Consider the following 27,992-nt stretch of genomic DNA (forward strand, 5'->3'; position numbering starts at 1 on the left):
TCAAGCCCTGTCTTCTTCTTTCAGTGCCTCAAAAAATGATAGGAGCTGATAAAAGCTGGGGCGCTTTTCTGGTTGCTAAATGTAGAAAAAAAAACAATGGATATAGTTAGTTAATACTGCAATTGTTCAGGAACTGTAATTTACGTTACTTTTTCTTGATTTTAGCATGCAGAAATTCAGAGAGAGAATGATACCTATGGAGTAAAGAAAGCTAGAGATACTTTTTCTATCTTCCTTATGTTGTGAGAGTTTAATTTTCTTTATTTGCAGTAGCATATTCTCTAATAGAGGTGAATTTTCTCATTTTTCTGAAAACTATATTAAAAAATCTGTCATTACTGTAATTTCATCGTATTATCAATCAAGTGCCAAAGGCTTCTTGGTCACTGGTGAGAAACAAGTCACAGTCTACAGACAGCTAACTAAAATTCAGATGAAGAATAACAATAACTCAGGACATTTTTTTTGCCGAGCAGACACAGATCTCTAAAAATAATATGATCATAACCAGTATTTGACCTACAACTGCTAAAAGACCTGGAGACAGGATAAAATAAAAAACCCTTCCCATTTTAAAGGTGGGGATATTTCATGCTATTTTAGCTATCTATAAAGAGATAGAGGGCTCATTTAAATTAGTTGTTTAAGATCCCCATACAGGAAGAAGAGATACCTTTTATTCTTTGGTGGCTGTCTAAGATAGAGCAGGCAAATGACCATGGAGAGGTATTGGTTTCTGTCCTGTAACAGTGCTAGGAATCTAGACAATTAGCTTAGCTCAGTATCCAAATTTTAAACACCTAAAAATAGATGAGTAGAATCTTGTCCTACATATTATGACCATACTGAAGGCTATTTTAATGTTATTTACTTAAATACATGGCTCTGAAGAGAAGTGAATACATGGTTCTGAACAGAAGTGAGCCCTATTTCCTGTGCTTTCTCCTCTTATCGCTAATGAGGTCCTGAACTACACTGCTATCCAGAACGCACTACATACAAGCAATGGCATTTATAAGAGGTATTTTCCACTATTAACATTTATTCAGCTGTCCATGATGACTCCTATCCATTTTTATTTCTCCAGGTTACATGTACAGATATACAGACCTCCTGCCAGCAGTTGCACATGATCTGGTAGATGATGTCAGAAACCAGCTGTGGTCTATAAAGCCGGAATCCCTGAGAAACTTTCTCAATCACTTGCATGTTATCATAAAGCTCATAGGGTTGCCTTCCAAAGGTGAACACTTCCCACATTAAGATACCTGCAGTAATATTCATGGTAATGGAAGACAAGATATAGAAGTTGAGAAATGCAAGAGAACCCTTTTTTTCTCCAGAACAAGGCACTCGTGTAACACGTAACCGATCAGATTCTGTATAAAGAACATTGTCTTGAGAAGTGTAAAGAGATGGCTAACAAGCGTCATCCTGTACTCAACTGTAAAACAGTTCTTAGTGTAGTAGAAGGTGAAATCAGATGGTGCTTGTAAGAAATGGACTTAACGTGGACAATAATTGACAACAGCTAAGACATGGTTATCCATGGACAGTATTTTTTACAAAATGCTACAAACATCTCCCTATATATGTATGTGATAGACAGAAAGAGAAAGAGAGAGTGAGAAGGAAGGAAAAAGGAAATGGAAGCTGTAAGTATCTATGTTTTTATAGAATAAATTATAAGAAAGTTTTTACTGATATTTTGAAGTGAATGGGTCATGTACTCCTTTGGTATAAAAAAGATTTCCAAATGCTTTCAGTGTCTACTATGCGTATGGGATTATCTGGAAACAACTGAAACACTGGACAATATAATTATCATTAATTCATAATGACAGATTTTCAAAAAAAATCATTCTAACTGAACACATGACAATTGTGTCAACTGTAAATAAAAAAATAGTATTTCATTATTTTGCACCTATTACATAATACTAACAGTAAGAGTCTTTTTCCTAGAAGAAATTTATTGGACTTTCGACTTTCCTGCAACCTGAAGACTGGATAACTGTAAGATAACAATGAGATCAGAGTAAAATGGTACCTGGGTCCCAGCTTTCCCTAAGAGAATGTTGAAAGGCACAATCATTTGTTCTCAGACATCTGCTTTTGGATGTGAATACAACAGTTCAGCTCTTCAGCTCTCCAAAGACTCATTAGTTAAAAACAACCAAACCAACAACTGATTGATCCAGCTCTACCCTACGTTCTACTTTATCAATGGATAGTGTAAAAGCGAGAAGAGACTGTCTAAGTTTTCTAAGTTCTTCTAAACTTTGCTTTTGCATTGAAGTTAATACCAATACTGAAGTTATTAACACCTGGAGACAGGATTTCATCCATAAAAGCAAAAAAGAAAAAAAATATCACTAGAAAAAGCCAGCTTTTGATGTAATTGGTATACATTATAAACAACCTGTAAAGGGCATAAGTAAGTTGACTCACTTCCATTAACAATACTGAGAGACTAACTGAAGTTAAAAATAAGAAGCAGCAGCATTTTAAACACTTTCATCTGCTTTATTCACCATTGCTCAATGCCGATTTTTACAAGAACAGTGGATTGCCAATCTTTCATAAACCTGATGCCTGCTAAAATTTTTCTACTGGGGGAGCAGACCTATAAATGTGTAATTTAAGCTCATTGACTGACAAAAGGTTCCCTTTTTTCATTACTATTTGCAGGCACTCAGATGCAGTAAATAGACTCCAGGAATTTGTAAACATAGTCTGAAAAACACTGAACTAGAAATTCAAATGTCTGAATTTCCTGGATAGAAAGAGACTTGTAAATACATCTTATTTCTTCTGAGATACAGAATCCCAGCTAATAGATCCTCTCCCATAGCTGGCTCGTGCACAGAGTCCATTCTGACCTCTGCAACTCACAGAAAAGCTCCTTTGATTTGGGCAGCACAAGTTTATCGTCTACACCCAAAGATCCTGTTTGATCTCCACTGCCAACAAGTTACTCTGATGCACCACGTTAAATGCATACAAATCAAATAGTAAACAGGTCAAGTTTCTATGTACCTGAAAGAAAAGCAGCAGAGCTAAAAAAAAAATCCTGAGAGAGATAGGACTTGGATGCATAAAAATATTGAACAAGATTATGAGCTGTAACTGCTTTTTCTATTTTTCCAGTGTGTAGATACATAGCATTTCTGCTTAGTAAGCTAAGGAAATTCAAGCCTGATTGCATAAGCATATATATTTACATGAATATGCATACACATTTATATGTCAAATTCCATACATACCAAAGGCCCATACATCTGACTTGCTGCTAAATTTGGTGTAATGAAAAACTTCTGGTGCTGACCACTTCACTGGAAACTTAGTTCCCAGTGAACTTATATACAAGTCATCCAGAACATACCTACAAAGCAAAAATCAAAGTTGTGACTGAGTTATAGTGATACACCACTGTTTCTTCCTTGTATACTAGGCTCCTAGGAAAAACATGGACAGAATCCTGTATTTCCAAAGGATACTGGATAGAGCATTAGCTATAACTTACAGAACAGATGATTGCTATGAACTTATCAGAGAAATATTACAGAATCGTAGAAATGGGGGTTTTAAGGCCCTCTAGCCCGCCTTCCTGCTTCAAGCGAGATCATCCCCAACATCACGTCAGGTTAGCAATGGCTCTGTGTACCAAAGACTGACAAGCCTTCAAGAATGGTGATTCCCAAATCTCCCTAAGTAACTTGTTTCAGTGCTACACTACCCTCCTGGTGAAATAGCTGATTTTCTGATTGTCCAGCTTGAACCTTCATAGCTGCAATATGTGGTCAGTGCCTCCATCATAGCATCTGACACTGCTCAGAGTGATGCTGTTATCTTTGTATTTGCAAGAAGTTGTAGCCAGCCTTTAGGTACACTTTTGTCCTCCTCTTTATGAGACTAAGCAAGTCCTGCTGCTACTCAGCCTCTCTTCAGAGGATGTATGCTCTGGGCCACTCATCCTCTATAGCTTCTCCCCACTGAGGTTGCTGATGAAGATATTTGGCCCACAAATATCTACAAGGGGGACATTATAGAAATAATTTTGTATACACAGCAAACTTTGGAATTTCTTTAACAAACATAAATAGTGAAATGTCTCAAATGGACTTGGCTTTCAAGCATTAACTTTTGAGACAGCAGAATGACTTTATTCCAGTGAAAAGCCCATAGTGGTTTATGGCTATTAATGCAAAGGAAACACGAAGAGCTGTATCACACCCTGTGGATTAACTTTACTACTAGTCAGTCACTAGCTAATCAGTGTCAACAACTAGTCAGTCACTAGCTAATCAATGTCAGCAAACTATATGTACACTGACTGAAGCTTCACAAAGTTGACAGTTCCTTTACTTACCTAGTCATCCCAAAGTCAGATACTTTCACAGTAAGATTGCTGTCGACTAAACAGTTCCTAGCAGCCTTTAGTAGTGAAACAAGAAAACAAGTCAGTAGAAAAAATTCAAAGCTGAAGAGGTAACATTACAATATGGTCTTGTTAATTTGCTAATAATTATTTCTGTCCAGTAGCATTTGAAGGAACAATGAAATTCTCTGATTAAGGCATTTAAGTTTGGAAAAGTAAGGGCAACTATCTCTTATTTATCTTTTTGACCACTGATTGAAAAATGTTATTTACCAGTTTCTCAGCTTACGAAACAAAGACATTAAGGGACCAGGAAATAGAGATGAGCATTGATTTAAGTATACCCAATGCATTATAAAAAGAGTGGAACAATTAAAGATGATTTAAATAGTCTGATTTAGAGATAGGTCAGTATGAGCCTAGTTCTATAAATGATCACTTATAAACATTTATCTAAGGCTATCTTCTCTGCTAGGATGGTTATTAATCTTTGTGATATATTTGTATCTACAGTCTTCAACTTGTGGTCATGCTCAGGCATTTTTTTCTGTTTTCCCATGGTGTACAATCAGCTTTCAGAAACTGATTTTTATATTTACAACTTGAATTTTGTTACCTAAATTTTCTGGCATACGTGATTTTTGAATCCGAGTGGGAAAATTGGTGAGTTAGAGGATTAAAAATTTGGCTTACATATACAAAAAAATGTTTGAAAGTGTCAAGAAGACAGCATTTAAAATGCTACCTCAAGTTACAGCAGCCTCACTGGAAAATTAACCAAGTCATAACAACCATAACATAAATTGTCACAAAATTTCCAATACATTTTGTGTAGTGCTAGAAGGCAAAATATTGCTACCAACTCTGAAACACAATGCTCCAGGAGTTTGAGCGGGTTCACTTTTTAAAGGCCCATAAATACCTCCTTATTTCCCCAAAGCCTTCTGCCACTACTCTTGAAAGCTAAGTTTTGCATAAACTTTGGTTCCAAAATCAATCCATCATCATAGGACGTGACCCCTCCCCATCTAAAATGACTTGAATTACTTGCCTGAAGTCAGGGGCAGATAAATTCCTAAAAAAGAGTTAGGCCGCTACTGACTTTGAGTTTGATCCTGTTTACAATGCACGAAAGTAAATTCAAATGTCCCCTGGTGGTTTTCATGCTTGTTTTATGAGAGAAATAGTTCCTATCTAGATAAATCCTTAACTCATTACAAACAATCTAAGTGACCAAGATTTTTAAAGTTACACTTCTTTGTCCTGGACAGAATATTCTATTTCAGTGAACTAATCTTACAATTGAGTATGTCTGTGCTGCCAAGTGATGGATAAACCTTTGATATTTATGCCTACCATAAATGCAGGTGGCACAGTGTGCAGTGTGCAGTCCTGTCAGGTCTGAAGCAGAGCATATTAGCTTGTGGTAGTGCTGAGCTGAATGTGGCTTTAATGATATTAGTCCAGAGCTCTCTTGTACTGAGCCAACCAGATGTTCCAGTTTCGCCGCTGGGAGCTTTTTGGAGCAAGTGCCAAAGTAGCCTCTCTGGCTCAACCAGGGGGGTAGAACTACCGAGGGTTAGACTATCCTTCTTACCCTGCTCTACTTCTCCTGTGGGATAGCTTACCAAATCTCTGTGTATGAACTGACAGCTCTCCAGGAAGGCCATAGCATCACAAATATCATAACATATTTCCAGAAGCTGAAGAGGTTGCAGTTCCTTCCCATGACTCCTTAAGTAGCTAAGCAAACAGCCATTGGCCATATATTCCGTCACTAAATAGATGGGATATGATTTCGAGCATATGCCGTAAAGCCTAACAAGCTTGGGATGATTAAGTTTCCTGAAATAAATGAAAACAAAATAATCAAGGAATAAAAAGATACTGTTGTGCATTTCCATAAGTTTTGTTCTTCAAATACTAATACAGCAACATGAAAGAAATGCTTGAGACTGTACACAATTCCATCTTAGACTTTAAAATGTTCCTTTTCAAGAAGAGATGAGTTTTCCTCAGCTCATTACTGTGGAACTCAGTATCGCTGACAACCAAAGGAAGACTCAGTATTGACAACAACGACAATTTTGTAGTCAAAATCTGAAATGGAATGTATGTATCACTGCAAGTGTGCAACATAACCGGTGTGAGAAAATACATCTCAGCTGGTGGGGTAGACCTTACACCTCACGGTTTTCTGCTGAAACTACATAGCAAAATAGGTTCAAATTCTTTGGATATCAGCTAGCTAACTGACAGGAAATTAGTGCATTCCTTCAGGATATGAGATATCCAAAGTATTGTCAAGTTCAAGTGCTTCAATTTTTATCTCAGAATTTCATGAGAAGTGCTAACATAATTATCTTCCTGGAGTCAGAGACAAAAAACTGAAGTCGAATGTTCATATTGCTGGCATTTCCCAGTTACTCATCTATATTTTGTTCCCACTTGCAGAATGACAGGAATGTCTTTCTACCCATTTCTGTAAAATTGCACTTTTAAATAATGAGGCATAGTTTTAGGTGACATATGCAGAAACTCTAAAGCCGTGGAAGAGATGTTAACTGAAAACCTTTTGTAGGTGATTCTACCAATCTTTGTAAAATGTTTTGATAGCTCTTTAAATATCCTATGTGGATTCCTATTTAATCTGTGCCTAAGATATTCAATGCTAATTAATGATATTTTTAAGAGGAATGTTTTTTTTCTGTGTCTGCTATATATTTCTGATTAATCTTTGGAGAGATCACTGTTTGAAGATAATTAAGAAATGACATAGCTTACATCATGGTCTGAGCTTCTTCTAAGAATTCATCTTCTGACATCATTCCCTCTTTGATCATCTTTATTGCCACATCATATTGTCCCTTCCACTTTCCCAGATGCACCACTCCAAACTGACCGCTCCCTAGTTCTCTCAACAGTACAATTTCTTCTTGTTTCAGCTCCCAGATTCCTAAGGGGACAAAGGAGATTCCCTTTAGCAACAAAATAGACGAATACAGGCACTGTATCCCCTAGATGCAATGTTGTCGTTTTCTCTATAGAGTGACAGGAAGCAAGATATCTGTTGCTCAGCTTTGTGTTTGAGTTACAAAAGGAGACTATATTCCTACAATGTTATTTGCTACTGCTTGGTTTTAGCCTTATAACTAATTTTGAGGAAGATTTATGCATCAAATGATGATATATTTTCGGGCAACGGATTGAAAAAGAAGTGATTGAAAAACAAGTTATCGTTGTGCTAGGTAACATGGTAGAGGGAAAGAATGGCCATGACACAGAGGTGCTGGGGGAGGGACCATACAAGGACTTCCACACCTGAGACAAAAAAGACCTGTATGGAAAGGAGACCAAATCTGCCAGTGCCTTCACATTCATTCACCTTGCCCTAGAAGTAGGCTAGCTGCACTGGTAGGAAGAGAGAGCATGTTTCTTAGAAGCTTGAAGTCTCAGTGCTCTTCTGGCACAAGAGAAAAATAGAGAAGGACCTGAACATCTTGCAGGGTTGGAGGCTCTGCACTGCCTCTTGCATGGAGAAACTTAAATGCTCACCATACAAGGAGCTCAAAGTTTCTGCAACTTCCTGTTAGCCTGAAAGCAGTAAGATTCATGATTTTCTTGGTGGCCAAGACATCACCAGTTTTGAAAGGAAAGTCATATTCATACCATTTCCTAATGAGACTGTGGCTGGGACCTTATTTACTTGCGAAGACACTGCATGCCGGAGCCTTGTCACCATACCTACAAAGAAAACATGTTACAGATTGTGACATATAAATGACTTTTCTGAAACAAAGAAAACACAATAAAATTAATATCTCCTCCCCACTACAACTGTCCAGGTAGTGAAAAAATTTTCATAACTACATAACTTCCTGAGACTGAGAATTTCCTTTATTTAATGCTAATCTAGCCAAGGTATTGCGAGAAGAGATATTACTAGATCATAGGTACAGTAAAGCAAAGCAACTATATTTATTGTGAAAATGGCAAATTAAGCCATTGGGGATCCCCAAATTATCCCCAAAGATAAGTTTTAGTATTTAGAGTATTCAATATTGGAAGTATTGGAAGAAATTCACCATAACTCTAAGAAGCCCAGTAGTCTAAGGCAAAGCCAATCAAGTACGAAAAGTGCACAGGATTACCGGCCGAGTTGTGCTGGTGGTAGTGAATAAGCTTGGGAATTGATTCAAAACAGTAGTTTTCAGCGAGATAATACTTGTTTCCAGTGTTTCTGTGCACATGGTAATGTTTGACTACTCCTTTTTTACTTCTGAAAAATGCCACAAATCACAGTACATGTCAGAGTCAGAAGGCAATATTTCCACCTTTTCTTCCTTTTTCCAGTCAATACCAAACTCCCCTTCCCTTTCCCTTTTCCCTTCCCTCCCCTTCCCTCTCCATTTCCCTTTCCCCTTCCCTCTCCATTTCCCTTTCCCCTTCCCTTCCCTTCCCTTCCCTTCCCTTCCCTTCCCTTCCAAACCCTACCAAACGGTTCCCTACCAGATTCCCCTTCCCTCTCCCCTCCTCTTCCCCTTTTCCCTTCCCCCTTTCCCTTTTCCCTTCCCTTCCCATTTTCCCTTCCCTTCCCTTCCCTTCCCTCTCACTCCAGAGTGTCTTCTGTTCTCCTAAATTATGTACCTCAGTTAAACGCCTATGTTTAGAGGAGACAATTCTGGACCTCCCTTCCCCCATTCAAGGAGAAAACAGTTTATAACATGTAGGAGTTCACACAGCTAATATGATCTGAATGTGCATGAGGTTCACCTTGAACCCAAGGAAAGATTTTGTTGTTGACCAGAAGTAGCACACCCATAGCATGCTCATAAAAATGATACACATCCTTTGGATACTCACTCAGGAGCCTTGCTGAATACAGACACAGTATACATTCCTGCTTGGCTAGATTTTCGAACCATAAAAGCACCTTCTTTTCCCTAATGAAGTAAGAGAAAATGTTACAAGAAACAATGAGACTGGGATTCATCTCAGCGAACTTTAGACTTCCACACTGTAAAGTCTACACCTGAGCTACTGATCTACGTTCTCTAAATAGTTAATGGAGAGGAGACATGACTCATCTGACCTCTTTTAAAGGACTACATTAGGACAAGATGAATTATATTTTAGAATTATTTATTTCTCTCCTTTAAAATGGAGGTCTAGGTAAGGGGTTGAGATATCCCACTGTAGATGCTTAAGATTAGGTAAATTGTACCCTAGCCCAGACATGAAGCAAGTGGTTTGTAATTTTGTTTTGGTGTACAGATACTGATTTATTGTAGGGGTGATGGAAAGGCATTGTTAACCTCTCCTTCCTACTGTTCCTCCCAAGGTGGTATGTGTTATATCACCCAGGCACTGCCACACACATCCCATCAGGATAACAGCTCTATTCACTATATAACATGTTAGACTGATATCATTTCCTATTGCCAAAGTATTTCTGAGTGATTGAATAATTACAGAGATTTTCTCTGATCTCTATTATATTTGGACTATTTCTAATATTTATGTAGCATTCTAGTCCTAATTGTCACTATCTACTTTTACTTTTGTTAATGGTTTACCATACTGGGATGGAAATACTTGCTTTCAGAGTTTAACAATTACACCTTTCATGCGCTAGAAAGAGCTAGCATGGAGAGGAAAGCAGACATTTAGAAACTCACATACAGGCCAGGTTCAAAGGAAACTTCATGTCCTCTTAAAATTAACTGGATTCAGAAGTATCCAGGACCTCTTGGGAAGGGGACATAGAGAGGTTACTCCTCCTACTGACTATTTCTCTCCAGTGATTCACCACACTTAACATTTCACTCCTGAACCTATGGTATAGGTGTAAGGGAAAGGACGCTGAGCCAAGGCTCCCAAAGAGATGGAATCCGTCAGTGGATGGGTGCCAACTGGACAGACTGTGAAAAAGCCTGTAGCTTCTTTACACCGTACACCCAAGCCCAAAGCAAAGCTCAGTTGATTCTCCTGGAAAGGTACATGAATCTGCCCTTGTGCAGTCATCTCCTGTAAGGACCTATACCACTGACTAGCCCTGTAGTGACATCTGTCCATGCCCCTAGTCAGCTGCATCCAACCAACACTTGGCAAGTTTTTGCTCAAGGTTATCTGCTTGTCTCAGTGAACTCCTTTTACTCAACTCAAATACGTCATAAGTCCAACACAGAGAACTCCTCTAGTCTGGCCTGTAGAAAGAGCCACACTGAAAAACTCATAAGCAGAGCTTTGTGGGGAAATGCACAGTGTGTGGCTTTGCTCTGAGACTATTTTAGAGGTGTGCTATTTGTTCATCTGTATGTAAGAGCTGTAAATCCATCCAGACGCTTTCAGAGATCTACTTATTGCTGCCAAGCACTCTGTTTACAATACTACAGCTATTTGAAGAACATCAGCATCCTCTAGCTACATAGTACCGCAAAGACAACAGACAGAAATATTTCCAGTATGGCTGTTTGTATACAAGCGATAAAGGATATGTAGAACCTTCTGTTGGAGCAGTTGCTCAGACTGAGCACGGGAGATATTACCAGCATACCAACTGCAAGGAGAAATATTGGGCATATCATTGACAGGCAGATTTCTCAACAAGGCAAAACACAGAGATGAAAAATGCCAGATACAGTAAATGTTTTTGAAACTGCTTTTAAAAGCCAGGGTGTAGAGGTGGTATTTTTCCTGCACAGGTGGTTTTAAGCCATGGGATAAAGGGGAAATCATTAGTCCCAATCTGCTTTACCTTAAAATATCTAGGCCCTTATCTGAGCCCATTCTGTGATTTTAACTTTCTTCAGTAACTCCCTGTAGGAGAATCCCGCAGAACTTTAGAGCTTCCAGCCCTACTAGAAGTGGTTTGCCTGTTCCCTACGGACCATGACATGTTGTCTCCCTAAAAGGTTTGTGAGCCGCATAATTCTCCTCTAACCTTTGAACCTTCTAGTTCTCATAACACTTAAGTAAACAGAGAGTTCTCAAATGGAGGATAAAAACCAGACATGCTATGTCAAATCAGTTAAGGGAGCTCAACTGAAGTCTTTTTAACAAGACTTCACTCTTATGAATCATCTCTTTGTTAGGGCTTAAACGCCTTTTATTGTCTGAAAACGAATATATTAATCCCTTCTGTATCTGTGGGTGGTGATGTTACTGATGACCTTAAACTGATGACAAGGCCTATAATTACTATCAATATTTTGAGAGCTGTATGTAGGACCCCATTTTTCTAGGTACAGTGTACATATACGGTGGTTCTTATGAATACATATTCTGCATACTCACTCATGCTTAGCAATACTCTGCTCTTCTGCTGATGAATTCTCACTGGCACAAGAGTTTTCCCTACAAAGATGAAATATTATACTTAAGTTGCAAAAAAATAGTAATGAAATTTGTTTTCCTCGGGTTAAAAGTCATAGCATATATAGTTTGTTTGAGTAATTGTTGCTATTGTGTCATGGCCCAAGGTGAATACTTAAAAAGCTGAGGATATATTTGGTACTCTGTTTTTGTTTGTTTGTTTTTGTTTTTTGTTTTTTGAAATGATTAAAGCTTACAAAGCCTTTTCCCTCCAGTAGCATGACACAATGTACTGGAAGGCCAAATAGTCTCTGCGCATAAAGGCAATGAAACCACATATGTCTTCAGTGAACTTATGAAGAGATCGCATCTATTTCTTCAAAAATTACATGGGAAGATTTCCAAAACTGCACAGCTCTAAACTTCTCACATAAATGTTATTAGCAAGAAAGACAATAGAAAAAGAGAAAGCAGAGAAAGAGGCCTCTAATATAAGCTCTTGCAGAGAAAAATAGTAATGATTCTAGTTTATGTTGGCTTCTACAGGTTACTCTAAGAGTAAGGTTTTTTTAAGGAAATGCCTGAATCTTATCCAGCAGTGTTTACTGTGAAAATGTTGGTTATATTTCTGTGAAATTTTCATGCAAACACTTAGAAAGATGCTCAATGTTTACAAGGTCATGCCATCTAACTGAAGAAGAGGGATGTATCCCTTGGACAAACTCAGATTCTATTGCATATGTGCATATGAGTGTTAGTAAGCCTTGTATTTTCAAGCTGAAATAAGAGTATCCAGAGTGAAATCTCAGTCCCATTCAAATCAAGGACAAGTTCCTATTGATTTAAATAAAACCAGGATATTACACTGTTTCTTGCGTTAATGTATTAATCACGAAGACGAAGTTGTTTTTGATTCTATACCTATACAAGACCTCATGCAGAGTGCTCAGAAAGTTATTAAACAAGCTATAATAAAGCAAAATATTCCAAAAATGTTACCTAATCTTTCCTAGAATGGTAAGAAGAACATTTAAGCAGTTGATGGTTGCACATGGATTTACCTTGGCTCATCACTGTTCAGAGATAACTTTCTCAAGTAAGAGCTTGGTACGAAACCTTCGTTCCTGCAAAATAAACAGTTCACAATTCAGCTGTCGTACATGATTACACCTTAAATTTGGTCACTTAAAATAGGAAATGGGATTAATCACCTAACAGAAATGTTCACTGTTAAAACATTTCTGTTTCTCACATACCATGCAGAAAAATACAGAGGTAATTTGTTTTAGAAAATTACATTTCAATGACGCTAGTCATTGAAATGACTTCTTCCTCAGTGATTGGCTTCATCATATGGAAGATTGGAGCAGCTGTTCGACAATATTGTTACATGCCATCTCAGTTGTTATGATGAAGGATGCCAGTGACTAATGAGTGCCAGCAGAGTATCCAAGGTCAAATACAGACTTCAGAAAGTCAGTAGATAGGCTCAGCACTTTCAGACCCAATGCCAAATGCAACTGAGAAGCTATGTTAACTGAATACAGACAACTCAACTACCACTTAAGTCAGCTGTCAGAATGGCATGTTGGACCTAAGGTACGGGGCTAAGAGGTATTGGTATGTAAAGGAGTGGGCTGCATACTGCATGCTGTCAGAAAAACAAATGTGGGGAGTAAATTGTATGTTTGAATCTGGATAGAAGCAGAAATTAAGTGCTTCTTCAAGAAGATCTCAGTGGAACCAGAAGAAAACTGAGTATCTGATATCTGAAACAAGTAACCGCCTGCTCTTTGCTCCTGCTACATTCAATAAAACAAGATTTTCAAGTAGAATTTTAAGTTTTTACTATGATGCATATGTTATTTGTGCTTACAGAACCAATACAGCAAAAGTGCCAGTTTCTGAAGACAAAAAAAAAAAAAAAAAAAAAAAAACTATAAATGTTTCCATTTCTCTTGATACCTCTCTACTTCCTCATTCATCTTAAAGTGCTTTACTCAGGTTCTCTGAGCACTCTGCCTGCATCATGCTTATATATAGCCATATACATTCCAATGCATGCGTTTAAGAGAGTATCATCTCAGACGAATAACGTATTACTATCTTTGAGCTGCTGGGGTTGCACACTGCTTTCTTCTCCCAGACCAGCATGCTGATTCTGTGACTTATAAGATACAGCTGCCTTATATAAACCTAAGATTGCTTTCTTTGTTTATATACTTGCAGATGTAAACTTAATCAATGAATTATGAGTGGATCAAGTAATTTCACTCTGTTCTAACTCACTTTGGACATCCTCTAGCTCAGAAATTTTTCCTATTTCCATTTCTATCAACTACATAAAATCAAGCTCAGCTAGTATCCATTATGGGATGGATAATGAATCTTATCTCTTTCAGGCAGCTCCTGTTTGTTACTCTGCCTTTGTTTCCAGCTTACTCCTGAAGTTGCTTCTCATTTAATACATTGAGAAAAAACTCTCTTTTCTGCCCCAGCTGGATATTAATGAAATGCATCTTATTTTAAACTGTTCAAGGGGATTCTTCTGCTTGTGGAACCTTAAGAGAACAATTTAGCTCTTTTATCCTATGCAAGATGGAGGTGCCCTGTGTGTGTGAAAAGGCATCAGTAAAGCTGGTGAGGCTCTAAAATGAGAAGTGATTCCTGCTTCAACAGTTCTCACTTTTATCCTGTGCTGTCACTGCTTTTGCAACAGTGCTAGTGTTGCACTAGTCTAAGGATGATCTGTGCATACAAGAGAGGCAACATTTGAGAGGAGAGATTTTATCTTTTTATTTGCTCAACCTAAATAGTTGAAAAAATGAACAGCTTCTGAGCATACAAGCCCTTCTCCAGGCACACATCAAAATTAAGGCCATTGGAGGCTATTTCAGCTAGTGTAGTAGAGAGTGACTATTTTAAATCTTACCTGGCAGATAAAGATGGTAATGAAAATGGAGCTGTACATGGAAAATGAGAGTTCTGGAACAAACTTAAAAATCTACTAACATAATTCTAAAATGGATACTGAAAAGTACCAAGACTGCTTGCAGGTTTGTCTGTGAAGATGCAATATGTAGAAGACCATGATTACAGAATTCATGTAGGACAAACTTACCCTTCCAAATCCCTTACTTGCCACCAGTCAGAATTTTCTTCTTTCAATATATAATATTTTTTGCTTTTAACAAGCTGAATAGTTGATTTTCCTGTGGGTTCATAGTTGTACTGAGCCAAAGCCACATTCAGGACTGACTTGTCTGGTGATAGCACCCGGGGTAGGCTTCTACGCTTCTGCTTTTTGAAATAAAATGAAATGGAGATGCAGCACAAGGTATACAAGAAATAACATGTGACATGCACACAACCATTTGTACCTTTAATGTGCATAATGATTTTAAGCAAATTAAGCTAAGCTAAGAAGGTGTACATAGCCAAGCACCTTTTCCTCCATCCATTTAGAAACACATTCCTGAAACTGTTGTCCACCTTTTGAGTCAGATGAGAACAGAACCAAGTCTCACCATTTACAATGACACCAGAGTGGAGGCTGACACTGCTGTAATAGCAAGCTTTCAGTACCAGGATTAGGTAGTAAATATGGCTCATATCAAAAGCTTATCACTTATCTGAAGGTCATACTATTTAATGGATGGTTAAAATTCATGTGCTTTAGACATCACATGACTAAACTGTGTTTTTTTTTATAACTAAGTGTGATGACATCTTGTTGTATCAAAAGATCCTATCACAGTATTTTAAAACAACTCCTTCTGATTTTTATTTTTATTTTATTAATAGTAATGTTACCAATAAACAAAACAAACTTTACCTAACTGTTTCTGAACTGTTGCTCTGAAAGCAAAAAGCTACACTGATTGTAAATTGTTCTCTTTCTTTAGTTTGGCTAAAATGGCAAGTATATCAAGAAGCCCACTCCTTGATGCCAAATTTTCCCTCTGCAAGGTTAAGCAAGTGCAGGTATGTAGCTAGGCCGTTCATCTTACCTACCTTTGACCCTGGTCTTCAGGTGAGATATGTCATCCTGCAAAAATGCCTATCTCTTATCACTGACTCTTGAGAAAGCCTACACAACTAACTTAAACTGGATACCTAGCATTAAAGTTAGGTGACATCAATCTATCCAAAGGTAAAAGAGCAGCTAACATTAAGGCACTGAAATGCACTCAGAAACTGAGAAAAGATCATCTCTGAGGAAATCCAAATATCACAATGTTTTAAGTACAAGGAAAGCTACATATGAAATACTGACAGCAAAGGATGGTGGAAAATAGACAGTACTTAAAAGGGACTCTAAATGGCAAGTATTTGTAACTGAAAAGCCCTACAGAGTGACAGCAATGCCAGGGAAGAATGACAAATATCATCAAGCAGGCTCTGAAGTCCAAGCAACCCTGGCATCGTATGTTTGCTTTTTCATTTTTATGGGCATTATCTACTTAATTTAAACAAGGAAAAACTAAAGAGGCAAGTGAATGCCTGAGCCTACGGAGCGAGAAGACACTCAAAATCTCTTCTTGTAAGCATGCAATTTCTGAATGTGATCTCACCAAGTCCTAGTGGAGAAACTCATTGTTTAAAGCCATATCACAACAGAATCCTCCACATTTGTCTGGTCTTAGATCTGTTTCTCATGAAGTATTATTACTCGAACTCAATTAGGCTAGTTACTGTTGGTCATATCTTAGTTCAGTGGAAGGTCTGTGCAAAGTGAGCTAATAGCTTATGGCCTGAATTATGCACAACTCAACTCTTAGGCTACTTGTTTGTTTTGTGGAATAATGACAGAACTAGATTGCCTGCATTTAGCAGGAAGATGGAGAAAATCATAATGTGGAGAAAAAAAATCTTTTTCTTAAAAGCATCTAGTGGCATCACAGCAAGCTGAGATTCAGTAAACAATGTGCTTCTGAGGCACCTGTGCACCTCTGAGATATGGCATTGGCAATTTTTGATATGAAACTGCTCTTTCTTAATTTCCTATGTTTTGCTTATGGAATGATCAATGTCGTATACCGATGGAGCTTTAATCTTTTTGTGTTAAGAGAAGAAAGGGCAAAGCACTGGTCAAAGTAGACAGTAGAACGAATTCTGATCAAAGAAATGAGGTTTGCTCTGTCTAACCTGCCAGGTGAAAGAACCAGCCAAAGATGAGCACATCAGAGTTGCTTGCCTTTGAGATTTACTGCTAGATGAGTATTTGCCTGTTCCAATATTTCAGACAGACTCCACTCATAACCTGCTACAGCTTAATGTCCTGATTCATGTGCACATACAGAGCTTTCTATTTCCAATGCTGGCTGAAAGCCCCAGTTCTCATACCTTCCTAATAACTGAGGGGAGCTTGCTACTTCCTTTACTCTGGCAGTGATATTATCTTGGTTTTCATACTAATGACTGTACCACTGTAGGTGACAGTCTGAGATCCAAGTGTGATGTGGATAGAGGGAACAGCCACTATCTGCATAACTGCTTTCCCACTGTATGACTGGAAGCATGTGCTGGATCACTTCAGCTTCTATTAACCTTGTCTAATATATCAGCATGAGAAGATATGTAAGATATGTGTGAGTACATGGTGGACTTCTATCTGATCTACTAAAGCTGATTTACACAAACTATTTGTGATTGCAAAGAGAGCTGTGGCCAGGTACCAGCAGAGGTGAAAGTGCTTCTGTGACTGAAAGCACTTACTGCTACCACAGCATAGGAGAAATGCCCATTGATTCCTATATGCACATTTGTGACCATTATTCTTTGAAATGGTATCACACTTTAGGAACTAGTTCTTCTGGGTCTAGAGACCTAGAGATGTAATGCTGAGCTGAGGAGAGGAACAGAGACATCAAAGGTGCCATATGTGAAGAGAAAGCAAATGTCAGTAGTAATTTGAGGAGACAGATAGAGAACAAAACTTGCAGAGGCTGGGAAGGTGAAGGACATGAACTGAGAGGCAGGTGGAAGGAAGGCTGCAGAGCTCAGTGGTATTTCTGACCAACCTGAGCAGATGAAAGAGGTAAAGTAAAAATACGTTGAGAGCTTATAGCTGTAGCTGTAGAAGTACATGTGGACTGTTCCTTATCATGAAAAGTCAGTATTAGCTTTCATAACCTAATCTGTATTATGCGGCTTGGAGAAATGAAGTCAAGCTGTTCTGACCAGATCTGGTAGTTATTATATTTCCATTTATGGAATCTGTTCATGTCTCTGCTTTTCAAATTTCCCTTTCAAAATACTTTCTCAGAATTCAAGCAGATAATCAAAATAAATCATAAAGGCCTTGCAGAAGCTAGTTTGTGCACCAGCATATTTGCATAGCTGATAATCTCTCCAGACAGACAAAGCATCTCTTGATGGGAGTCAGACAAGACAGACCATAGTATTCAAAGCAAGTTACACTGCTATGTGCCCACAATGTTGTTATTTTGAAATCTCAATGGCAGAAAAAAAATGTCAGAAGTGTTGTATCACAATCATAGCCTGTAATCTTAGCCTTTTTCCAAGGCCTTATTATTATTTTTTAAAGCTCCATTTTACATCTCTTGTGATTTTATCTTCTGTTTCTTGACAGTCTGTGTGTTTCTTAGAGCCCTGGCAGTTCATGTCAATTGTTCATTTTAGAATCCCAGCTTTCTTTCTTCTCTTTTTTTTTAAAGTTACTTTGTGATTAAGAGAGAGAAGCTAGGAGATGTGTCCAGAATGTATCCTAAAAATACACAGAACAGAAGGCAAATAAAAAGAAAGCAGGAATTAGAGTTTTTAAAGTCTCATATATTTAAAGCCAGTCTGGTTTATTTTTGGAGGAAGCTGGAGTAATGATTTCTGTATACATAGGACAAACCATACTGTTAGTCCTGTTTTAAATACATAAAACATTATAACTTAAGCCACTTTGTTGTCTTTTATTCTCTTGTCATTGTTATCTTCTCTCCATCTATGTATCTCAATAACCAAGTTGGGCGGTTGCTGCCCTCATATTTCTACAGGAAGGCATGGACAACATAGCAGCAGGTCTTCCAGTCTTGCTTTTATCTCTCTCTCTGCCAACTACTGCCCTTCTTCATCCAAAACCTTTGTGCAGTGGCTGAATTGGGTGTAAGCAATGTTTTTTTCACATCCTGGTGTTTGGTTTGTCTTTTCAGGTCTACATCCCTATCTTTGTCAGAAGGACACAAAGGCCCAGTGGGTGCTGGAGAAACACCACACTCCTAGGTTTCTGTCTGATACAGGGTCAAGCTATAGCCAGGAGTGCGTAAAGAGCTCAGCCACACTTCCCAGTTCGTTAATATAAAGGCAGTCTCTGTGGAGTTTGGCTAAACAGATATTCCCTAAGCAGGTCTCCGTTCTCTGTACTCAACCCCAGTACAGCGTATTTTAGGAGCTGCCTGAAATAAGTGCAGTTCATCCACCTTTTCTCACTCTTAGCAAGCAAGCATGATATTTGTTCACATCTTCAGTTACCACATCTTTTCTAAGTACTTTGAGCACTATTTGCACTGGGGGGGAGGATGGAGGGGGGCTGAAGGTGCTTTTTGGCATCTCTAAGAGTGAGGAGTTCCTAAGCACCAGAGAGCTAATTTTGATTGCATTTCCCTGACTCCACTGGAAATAGGTTAGTAAAATAAAAGATGTCACTACAAGGTCTGTAGCCGGTATTGGCACCAGCATGTTAGTGAGTTGAAAGTGATTGAGACTTTCCCAGTTTTCCACTTACAGAACGCTGAAGAGGGAGCTATATCCTTCCTCATTCTGGTGGACACAAGGATGCTGAAGCTGCAGCACAGATTAGCACAGACAGGTTTAGATCAGCTTCCAGTGAGTGGCTGTCTGCAGTTCTCCATCCCTCCCCACCGCACTCCCTACCACCTGGATCCTGGGGGTTTTTCTCTGTAGGGAGACATCAAAAACTTCCCACCTACCAGTGTCTGAGGGACTGGAGGCAGTGGTTTCACAGACTTGGTTACACAATGTAGACCCACATCTAGCAGAGGGGAAGAAATAAAAAAGAAAATATGAATTTAATAAGGCTTTGCCTCTCAAGACCGTCTCACAAATCTACAGTGTCAGCAACAACATTAATACATGAAGCATCATGACAATTGACATTTCACCTTCCTGTTGCACAGATATATTTTAGTTTTGTATTTTCCAACCCTTTTGTAATTCAAGCACCATCTCCATGTCTTTTTAAATCCCATCTACCGTAACTTTCATCTACACCAAAGTAAAAATTAGGGGAACTTCAGGGAGGATTTAGCTCTATGGTTTTCCCAGTTGCATTATCTTACTTGACTGTATACAGTGGAGAATATTGGAATGCTTCATTTTTATTTTAGCTTTTGTGATAGTTTCATGGACACTTGTAGTCCACGGAGCAGAGATTAAGATATACTGCTTTCAGTTACCCAGAAGTTAAAAGACTGAGGCTGTCTGGAGTCTTCCTCGCACAAACAGTCTGCCTGTGCGCCCTGCCCCTCTGTTAGCAACCTCAGGAACTCAGGAACAGTTTACAATAGACCCAACACAACATGCCCCATGCATTAATATCTCAAACAGAAGGGAAGTGCTCAATATACAAAAATTCTCCTTTTAATTGTTGCCTTGCCTAACATTATAGGTGACAAGGAGACATTTCCTTGTCCTTGCAATAGACTGGGGGTTTCATGGCCTTATTTGCACATATAACAAGTGGTATTGAAGCTGTGTGAGCCTATTCAAATTACTGTTACAAATCAGCTGACAAACTCTCCACATTATTTAGTGCTCTATATTCATGGAACCTATATGAACAGTAGATAAGCCTGTATCATTAATTTCAAATTTCAAAAGCAAATGCTACATTATGATAGGCAGTCTCAAAGAAATAAATCAGGTTCCTAACTGTTCACACCTGCATTCTTGAATGTGTCCTTTATTTTGAGTTACACCACATGTTTGATGGTGACTGTAAATGCTCAAGACCAAATTTCAATCATAACTGAAATCAGTGGATCAATTAGTGCTCTACAGCTCTAAATAATCAAGCTTTAAAAGACTGAAGCCCAAATACTAAGCTACTGTTGTTCCCTTTTATAAACATGGGCTTTTACTGTTAAGTGTGCATGCTGACACGAGGAAATTCACTTCTGAAAATGCAACACGTGGGAGGATACCATTTTACAAATGTTCCCCTTTCAGTCTTTACAGTAAAAACTAAAGATCTTAAATAATTGTGACTAAGCACTATAAAATGCTTTAGAAATGTATATTCAAAAGAAGAAGAAAAATCATGTATGCTGAAGGCTACCTTTGATTCAACAGAATAAAAGAAAAGCAAGAAAAAGTAAATAGAAAAATTAAAAGTTAAAAAGGAACCTCTATTTTATGCTATCATCTTAGCAGACTCCTGGAGTCTGCATTCTCAGTTACTTTGTGTTCCTTTCCAGACTGCTGGGGATGTAACTTGTATTCATTTACGGTTCTCATTTCCATTCTTTGTTTTACCATGTTTTTTCCCCCTAATATTGCATTGGCAGGAAATGCACAGAGATTGTTATTTAGAGCTAAAGCTGAGCTTGGTACTTCCTAAACATTTGCTTCCTAGGACTATCCATTGTAAGGAAAAATCTAATTTGCAATTTTCTTCAACTAAACTTATTTCCCAGCAGTGTTCAGTTAATAAAGCTAAAATTATTTTTTAGCTACCCTCCTGAGTCAGCTGTTCCTATTGTAACTTACTTCCTCTCACTGCAAAATTCCAGAATGTATCCAAAAAAATCTTCTGAGGAAAAAACAGCACATGGTTTAGAAAAACATCCCTCACGTGAATATAATCATATATGAATAAAATACATCTACTTCTATTTAGTTGTAAAATTGCATTGTTTTATGCTGATTCATTCACGTTCTTGTGCTGAATTTCAGTTGTTTGTATCTGTCAGGTTAATTGGACTTTACCATCAGAAGTGTCTTAAAGCATAATGCTACAATTTAGCCGGAAATCTTAAAAAATAGGAGAAAAATATATCCTCTGTTTCATTTTGTGGGTAAAAGTGTCACTAACTTTGTGATCAAACACAGTAGATATAATTTATTTCACTATTTCCCCCAGCTGTACTATAAACTACAATGTACAGCTGCTGTGATGTTAATGTTCTTTAACACATACATCAAAAGGCAGTGGTAGATCAGCTTTTACATTCATATGACTTAAATAGCCACATGGAATTGGCAATATTGTGAAAAGCATCACTGAGACTAAAAAAGAAGAAATAAAAGCATATTACATTTCTCCCAAATCGTACATCCAGGGGCTGCTTTACACGTCTGGTTGCAACAGAGAAACTTCCCATTGGTGAAGAATCCTTTGTGATACTTGTTTAGTAAATCGGAATTGTCTTTAATTTCTGGAAACCACAAAGAAAGCAAAGAGAACATGAAAGGCTGCACAACTGGAATGCTCCTTGTGATTAATAGAGGCTGCCACACTAAACCTTGGGGCCCAGGAGCACTTATCGATTCATGACTCTAGACACACATCCAGGGCACATTTTTTCCTCTATGCAAGGAAGAAACCTAGGTCTGAAATCCATATCTACCATAGCTTTCTGTGAGAAAGAAGCCTGGGGAGTCAGGAATGAGGTACAGTATAGTCCAGTCAGTAACCCAGCAGCCTAAGAAGGTTCCAAAAGCTATGATTCAAAATCACGGATCTTTTAAAGATTTCACTAGTGATAATAAAATAAACGAAAAGAAAACATTTTCATATCCGGAAATATGCAGACTGCTTTCCTAGGGCTATCCATTTTAAGAAAATGATATTCAGTGACACTCAGTATCAGAATAAATACTCAGTGTCCCATTTGGCAAACACAAAATAATGTTTGTACATTTATTTTTTAAGCGTACCAAAAGGGAACATCACTTCACATAAACATTCATTTATATTAAAACCACGTCTTTGCTCTAGAGAAATGGCCCAGTACTGCTATCACTGGGCTAGTGATATAATAGATCTGCAAGCCGTAAGAGATGTTTTGGTTTCAGAGGATAACAAAAAGAAACATAGAATGTGTAGACTGAGACTTTGAAACCTGAGTGCTTTCAGCTCTGCTGCAGTGAACCCTTCTAAACACAAGTTTTCTGAACATGCGCGACAGCAGCTCAAGGACTGGTGCAACCCTTGGCCACAAGCGCTGGTTACACACTTTCAAAAAGGCCTGCAGGCAGTTAGACTATTTGTGCTGTCATGCACTTCATGAGCATTACAAAAATATATCACGTAATTTTATTTTTCACCAATTCATTTTGAAAAATTTTACTGCCGTGCCAAACATTCCTTCAAAGATTTCTTCAAGAAATCTCCTTGCTTTCTAGAAGGATCAGTGTGACTAGCTTGCTGAATCCTTCCAGTTCTGCTTTCTGGTCCACACTAATTATGCTAAATTAATGGACGCACTCTCACTTCTGTGCAGGCAAAGGGAGAGTCACAAACAGTCAGGTAGCTCATACATAAGCTTACAGGTGAAATTTGAGAGGATATTTATTCACAGCCTACTGCCAAGTCCAATGAAATAAATGGAAAGAACTTTGGCAGGTTTTCTACAGGTTGTATATTCTTGTTTCTACAATGGACAAGATGTGTAGGGCTCTGTTTTATTAAATGTGAGGTTTCTGCCTTTACTGGAGTTATGCAAGGATGCAGTATTTGCCTACAGCTTATGCTCGGCAAGATTGTGATTTTGTTCCACCTAAAACAAAAGAGATTTCCTTGGGAAAAAAAAAAAGAAGAAAATACAATGGAAAAAGCACTGGCATTATGGTTTATCAAAATGGCATTTATACAGGTAAGTGCTATACTAACCAAATTAGAAATGGTTGTGCTCTATTAATCTGCATTGGTAAAGACAATTCTGGAGAAATACAAAAATAAGCTTTATTTTGGCTCATCTCTCACTGAAATTTTTAATCTCTAAAATTTCTAATCAATTCTTGAAAATACTGAAGTATCTCAACTGAAGTAGAAATGAAACTAAAAACAGATGACAAAGTATTGCAGTAAAATGAGGCAGCAGGAGCATTTTCCTATCTCTCCTAATATAATTTGAATTTTTACACAGAGGAATAACACAGAGGAATAACGTTACCTTTATGCAAAGCTGCCAGCCATCGGTTACGACTCTCTTCACTAGCTGCATAAACGTACAGTAGTCCATCCTTGTACACAATCTAGAAGAGGTGGGGAAAGCCAGCATGGTGAGAGCGCACTGCCCAAAAGCTTGATACGGTGTAGGAGGGGAAAGCACTAGGGGATGGGAACCAAAGAAGCAGGGTTTGCAGGTCCATCGACATGAAATGCACACAACTTAGCAAGGTTTCTCAGAGACCAGTTACTGTACTGCCACTTCATATAAATACAAACTTTATATGCACTAGCTCAACCAAAGCGGTCTGTGTCCTTGAAAACTGCAGAAACAAAGAACAGTATGGTATATATTTCTATATACCTGTCTCATATGCACAAAGACCTGACAGCCCCCATATATACTCTTTCCTCTTGCAATTTCTCTTGATTCAAATTCCAGCCTCTTGCTTTTGTTAACATAGGGCAAGACTAAATGCTCATCCAGGCTAGGATCCTGTCCCTGACAGAGCCAATAACAGACGCTGAGGCAGAGTATAAGTGCAGAGCATCTGTATAGTGATCAGGGAATCCTAATCAAGAAGTTATGCATTCATACTTAATAGCCCATGACAGATTTTTCCTATGAATTAGTTCAATTGCCTTTTAAATTAAATAATTAGTATCTACACCATCTTGCACAAATCCGTCCTAGAGCTTAGCTACAAATTAGGATCAACAAGCTTCTTTTGTTTGTTTTGAACCTATCTTCTACCAGCTCCCTTTAATGCCCAACCTAGTAATTATTAACATCTGCTTTGTTTTTTTAATCACTGCTTAGCACTGGGGTGATTTTTTTCAGTGAACTATCTCTTATAACCGAGTTTCTCATCCTGACTGGTAACAAGTTCAGAAACTATTTTATACATATATATATGTGTGTGTGTGTTATATGTATATGTTATATATGTTATGTGCATATGTGTGTGTTTATGTTAAATTGGGGTAGCATTTCCCTCGGGGCACTGCTTTTCAGTCATTTGAACTGAATTTCAAATGCTGTCTTTTTTGCTTTTGTTTGTTACTCTGAAGAGGCCTCATAGTTAAACGTGTACTCCCACTGTAAATACACATGACCAGTCTGCCTCCTGTCTCTTTATTTAGCTGGATGGACAGAGCTCTGTGAGCTTTTCATTTTAAGTCGTTTCCAACCTATTAGTCATTCTCAAGGCTCTCCTCTGACCTCTCTTCAGTTTACAACATCTTTCTTGAGTTACAGTCACCAGAACTAGACACAATATTCTCCTGATGGTCCCAGCAGTGTCAAAACAAAGGCAACATAGCCTTCCTGATTTTACTCGGTACGTGCCTGCTTCCATGTCCGAGGATACCATCAGCCCTTTTGGCTGCAGCATCACACTGGGAATTTATGTTCGGCTGTTACGATCCTGAAGTCCGTTTTAGAGACGCTGTTCCCCAGAATAGACTCCCCCACCCTTTAACTACAGTACACATCCTTTTTCCCATTTAAATGAATTACATGCTCCCAAGAGAAATACACTAATTCAATATACACATGCCATTTAATGCCACAAACCAGGGGGAGGGAGAAGGCAAAGGAAGACAAGAATGACACGTAGGATTAGGCAGGCAGTGGAATACTAAGCCTCTCTCTTGAGGTTGCTCTTGGGCATGGTAATTATTGCAGGGCCATGAACTAACATATCTTCAGCAGCCACGTTAATCACTTCTCCCGGCAGCCTGCTGCACGCTTGCACTTCCACTGTTTGGCAGCAGCGCTCCGAAAGCAGAGCCGTAGCCACTTTTCACATCTGCATGTCCCACCACTCGTGGAACTGGAACTGATGGAGGCTCTGGGAGGAACCCGAGCAGGGGAACGGAAACAGATGGCAGGCAGCAAACTTGAAGTTATGGTTTTCTCAGCACATTTGATTCTTGAACGCGTAGTGCTTTATGCAGCTGCATCTTCTGATACGTGCACAAGTTACTGTATATGTGCAATTGCTGAAGGCATAGCTTTGGATTTCCTGACTGTGGCACATTTGAATAGTAATCAGTTGGTTAGAAGTCAAATCCTGCACTTTTTACTGAGGCATAACAACCAAAGTGGAAAGAGACAGTGAGAATTAAAATAAGAATTTTTAAGTGCTTAATACTGCCTTTAAGATAAGGTATAGAGATATATTCAATATATTTCAGATCATACTAAAGCAAACCAATGATGTAACTATGTACATAAAAGAAACAAGACTTCATCTAAACCCTACTGCAGGCAAGTGAAAACATTTCTGCAAAATCACAACTTCAGTAACAGGGACTGATTTTTCTGTCTGCTATAAATATCTACAGCACTCGGCATTAGCAGGCATCATCACCCAGGAGAGTAAGTATCAGTGTAATCAGTAGAGGCTTTACGGTGAGTGGAATATTTCACAAGAAATGTGCATGTAATGGATTTCATGGCTAACCTGAAATGGATATTGTCTCGCAGGAGGTGTTGATTCCTCAAGATTCACTGTTTCAACACATCGGATTTTCTTAATATCAATTGACCCCTTTTTCCTTCCTCTTTTCTAAGGGGGGAAAAAAAACAGCAAAGTGTAACCTAAGATTAAGAATCATTTCGAACACAATCTAAAGTATTTCAGATTCATTACTCTGTGCAATTTGATGTTTCAAGCTGCATAAGCCAGAGTTTCAGACCTGTTAAACTTCATGAGAAAGGTATGAAGAAACCTCTCTGGTGCCTCACCTGCATCCAGTATATGGCTCAAGTACCTTTTAAAGTCAGGTACAAGAATCACAGGATGCAGCCCTACATGTGAGAAAAGATCTGCTGCAACTACAGGATTACAAGCCAGAAGGGGGACTAGTAGCAAAAGGATAAAGAGGAAGTAAAGAGGAAAACACCTTAAGTGCAAAATAGGAGCCTGGTTGTTGTATTCATAATTTTGTTAAGGTAACGGAGCTTATTCTCACAAGGTTTCCATGCAAATTCCTAAAGGAATGTAGCTCACAGGAGGAGTCCAAACACATTAAAAGGAGCAAAAACTTTAAAGCAAGTTGCCTGGGACATATATTTGCATGTCTGGAGATCTTCTGAGTGAAAAGCTATCCTTCTGTGATATACAGTCAGTTTTTAGGAAACAACGATAGTTTAACCATCTGCTTTGTGCAGCTGCGGGATAAAATTCTGAACTAATCATGCCTGTCAAAAGTAACTGCTGAAACTGGTTATTTTCATCAGTGCAGACAGAGGTATGAATAGGGAAGGCATCCCTATTCAAAACAGTGCTTAAACATACGCCTAACGTTAATTACCTGCCTAAGTTTTGCTGTCTGTGGAGGGACTCAGACAGATGCTCAATGTTTCAGCTTAATGGTGAGAGCTGTCCCTAACACCGACGCCCCTAAGCCCGAGGCTAAATGCTCTCCTGAACTGAAACTGGGATTTGGCACCCTGCAATTTTTTAATTCTGCTTGAAATAAAGTACACCTGCTGTTCTAATACATAGTATCTAATCAAGTCTCACAGAAAAAAAAAAAAAAAAAAACAGAGGAATTAGGTGATTTTGGAAAACCTTAGAACAGTGTACTTAAGAAAATGATTTCTTACCTCTTTGTCATATTCATAATAAGAAAGAGTTGCTTTTGTCAGAACAAACAATCGTTCCTTGTAATTAATTGGTGAAATCTTTTTCTTCTGTTGTGACTTCTTTAAAAGAAGCTCTTCGAGAATTGATTTGTTGTCCATTATATTTCCCTAAAAGAATATCACAGATACTTTATTATTATTACTAAAAATAACAAAAACAATTACAGCAACTGCAATACTGTATATATTAAGAGCTGTCGTACATAAGAGCAATATGTACGATAAATATTTATAGTAATATATAGTTACAAAGCATGTGTTTAATGATGCTTAAACAAATAAGATCGATCAGCTGATTCACTCAATAAAGCCAGTCATCATATAGGAAAAGTAAGTTAAAATATGCTGCAATTCTAAATAAGGCATCTCTGTTATTTTATTGTCTGAGTATTTCTCCTTTTAAAGCCAGGCGCTCTTTCTGGCAAAGAGCACAATCTACTTCAAGTATAAATGTATTACATCTGCAGCATAATATGGAAGTCATTAAAAGCAGCAAA

General features: G+C 38.2%; 1 protein-coding gene across 1 annotated transcript; it reads right to left on the reverse strand.

Moving 5' to 3' along the window:
• On the reverse strand, window positions 1-27,597 carry BMX (BMX non-receptor tyrosine kinase). The gene is made up of 17 exons (XM_062577616.1): window positions 27,457-27,597; window positions 26,309-26,413; window positions 23,845-23,926; window positions 21,985-22,104; window positions 19,639-19,700; window positions 14,817-14,995; window positions 11,678-11,737; window positions 10,886-10,940; window positions 9,245-9,324; window positions 8,533-8,660; window positions 8,051-8,125; window positions 7,166-7,337; window positions 6,010-6,226; window positions 4,373-4,437; window positions 3,267-3,385; window positions 1,111-1,268; window positions 1-75 (listed from the first exon to the last, which is right to left on the reverse strand). Exons 1-17 carry the CDS (start codon window positions 27,592-27,594, stop codon window positions 1-3), a joined length of 1,890 nt encoding a protein of 629 aa, XP_062433600.1. The 5' UTR covers window positions 27,595-27,597.
• Between the last annotated feature and the right edge of the window lie 395 nt (window positions 27,598-27,992).

Source organism: Rhea pennata, chromosome 1, assembly GCF_028389875.1.
Source record: "Rhea pennata isolate bPtePen1 chromosome 1, bPtePen1.pri, whole genome shotgun sequence".
NCBI classification, from domain to species: domain Eukaryota; kingdom Metazoa; phylum Chordata; class Aves; order Rheiformes; family Rheidae; genus Rhea; species Rhea pennata.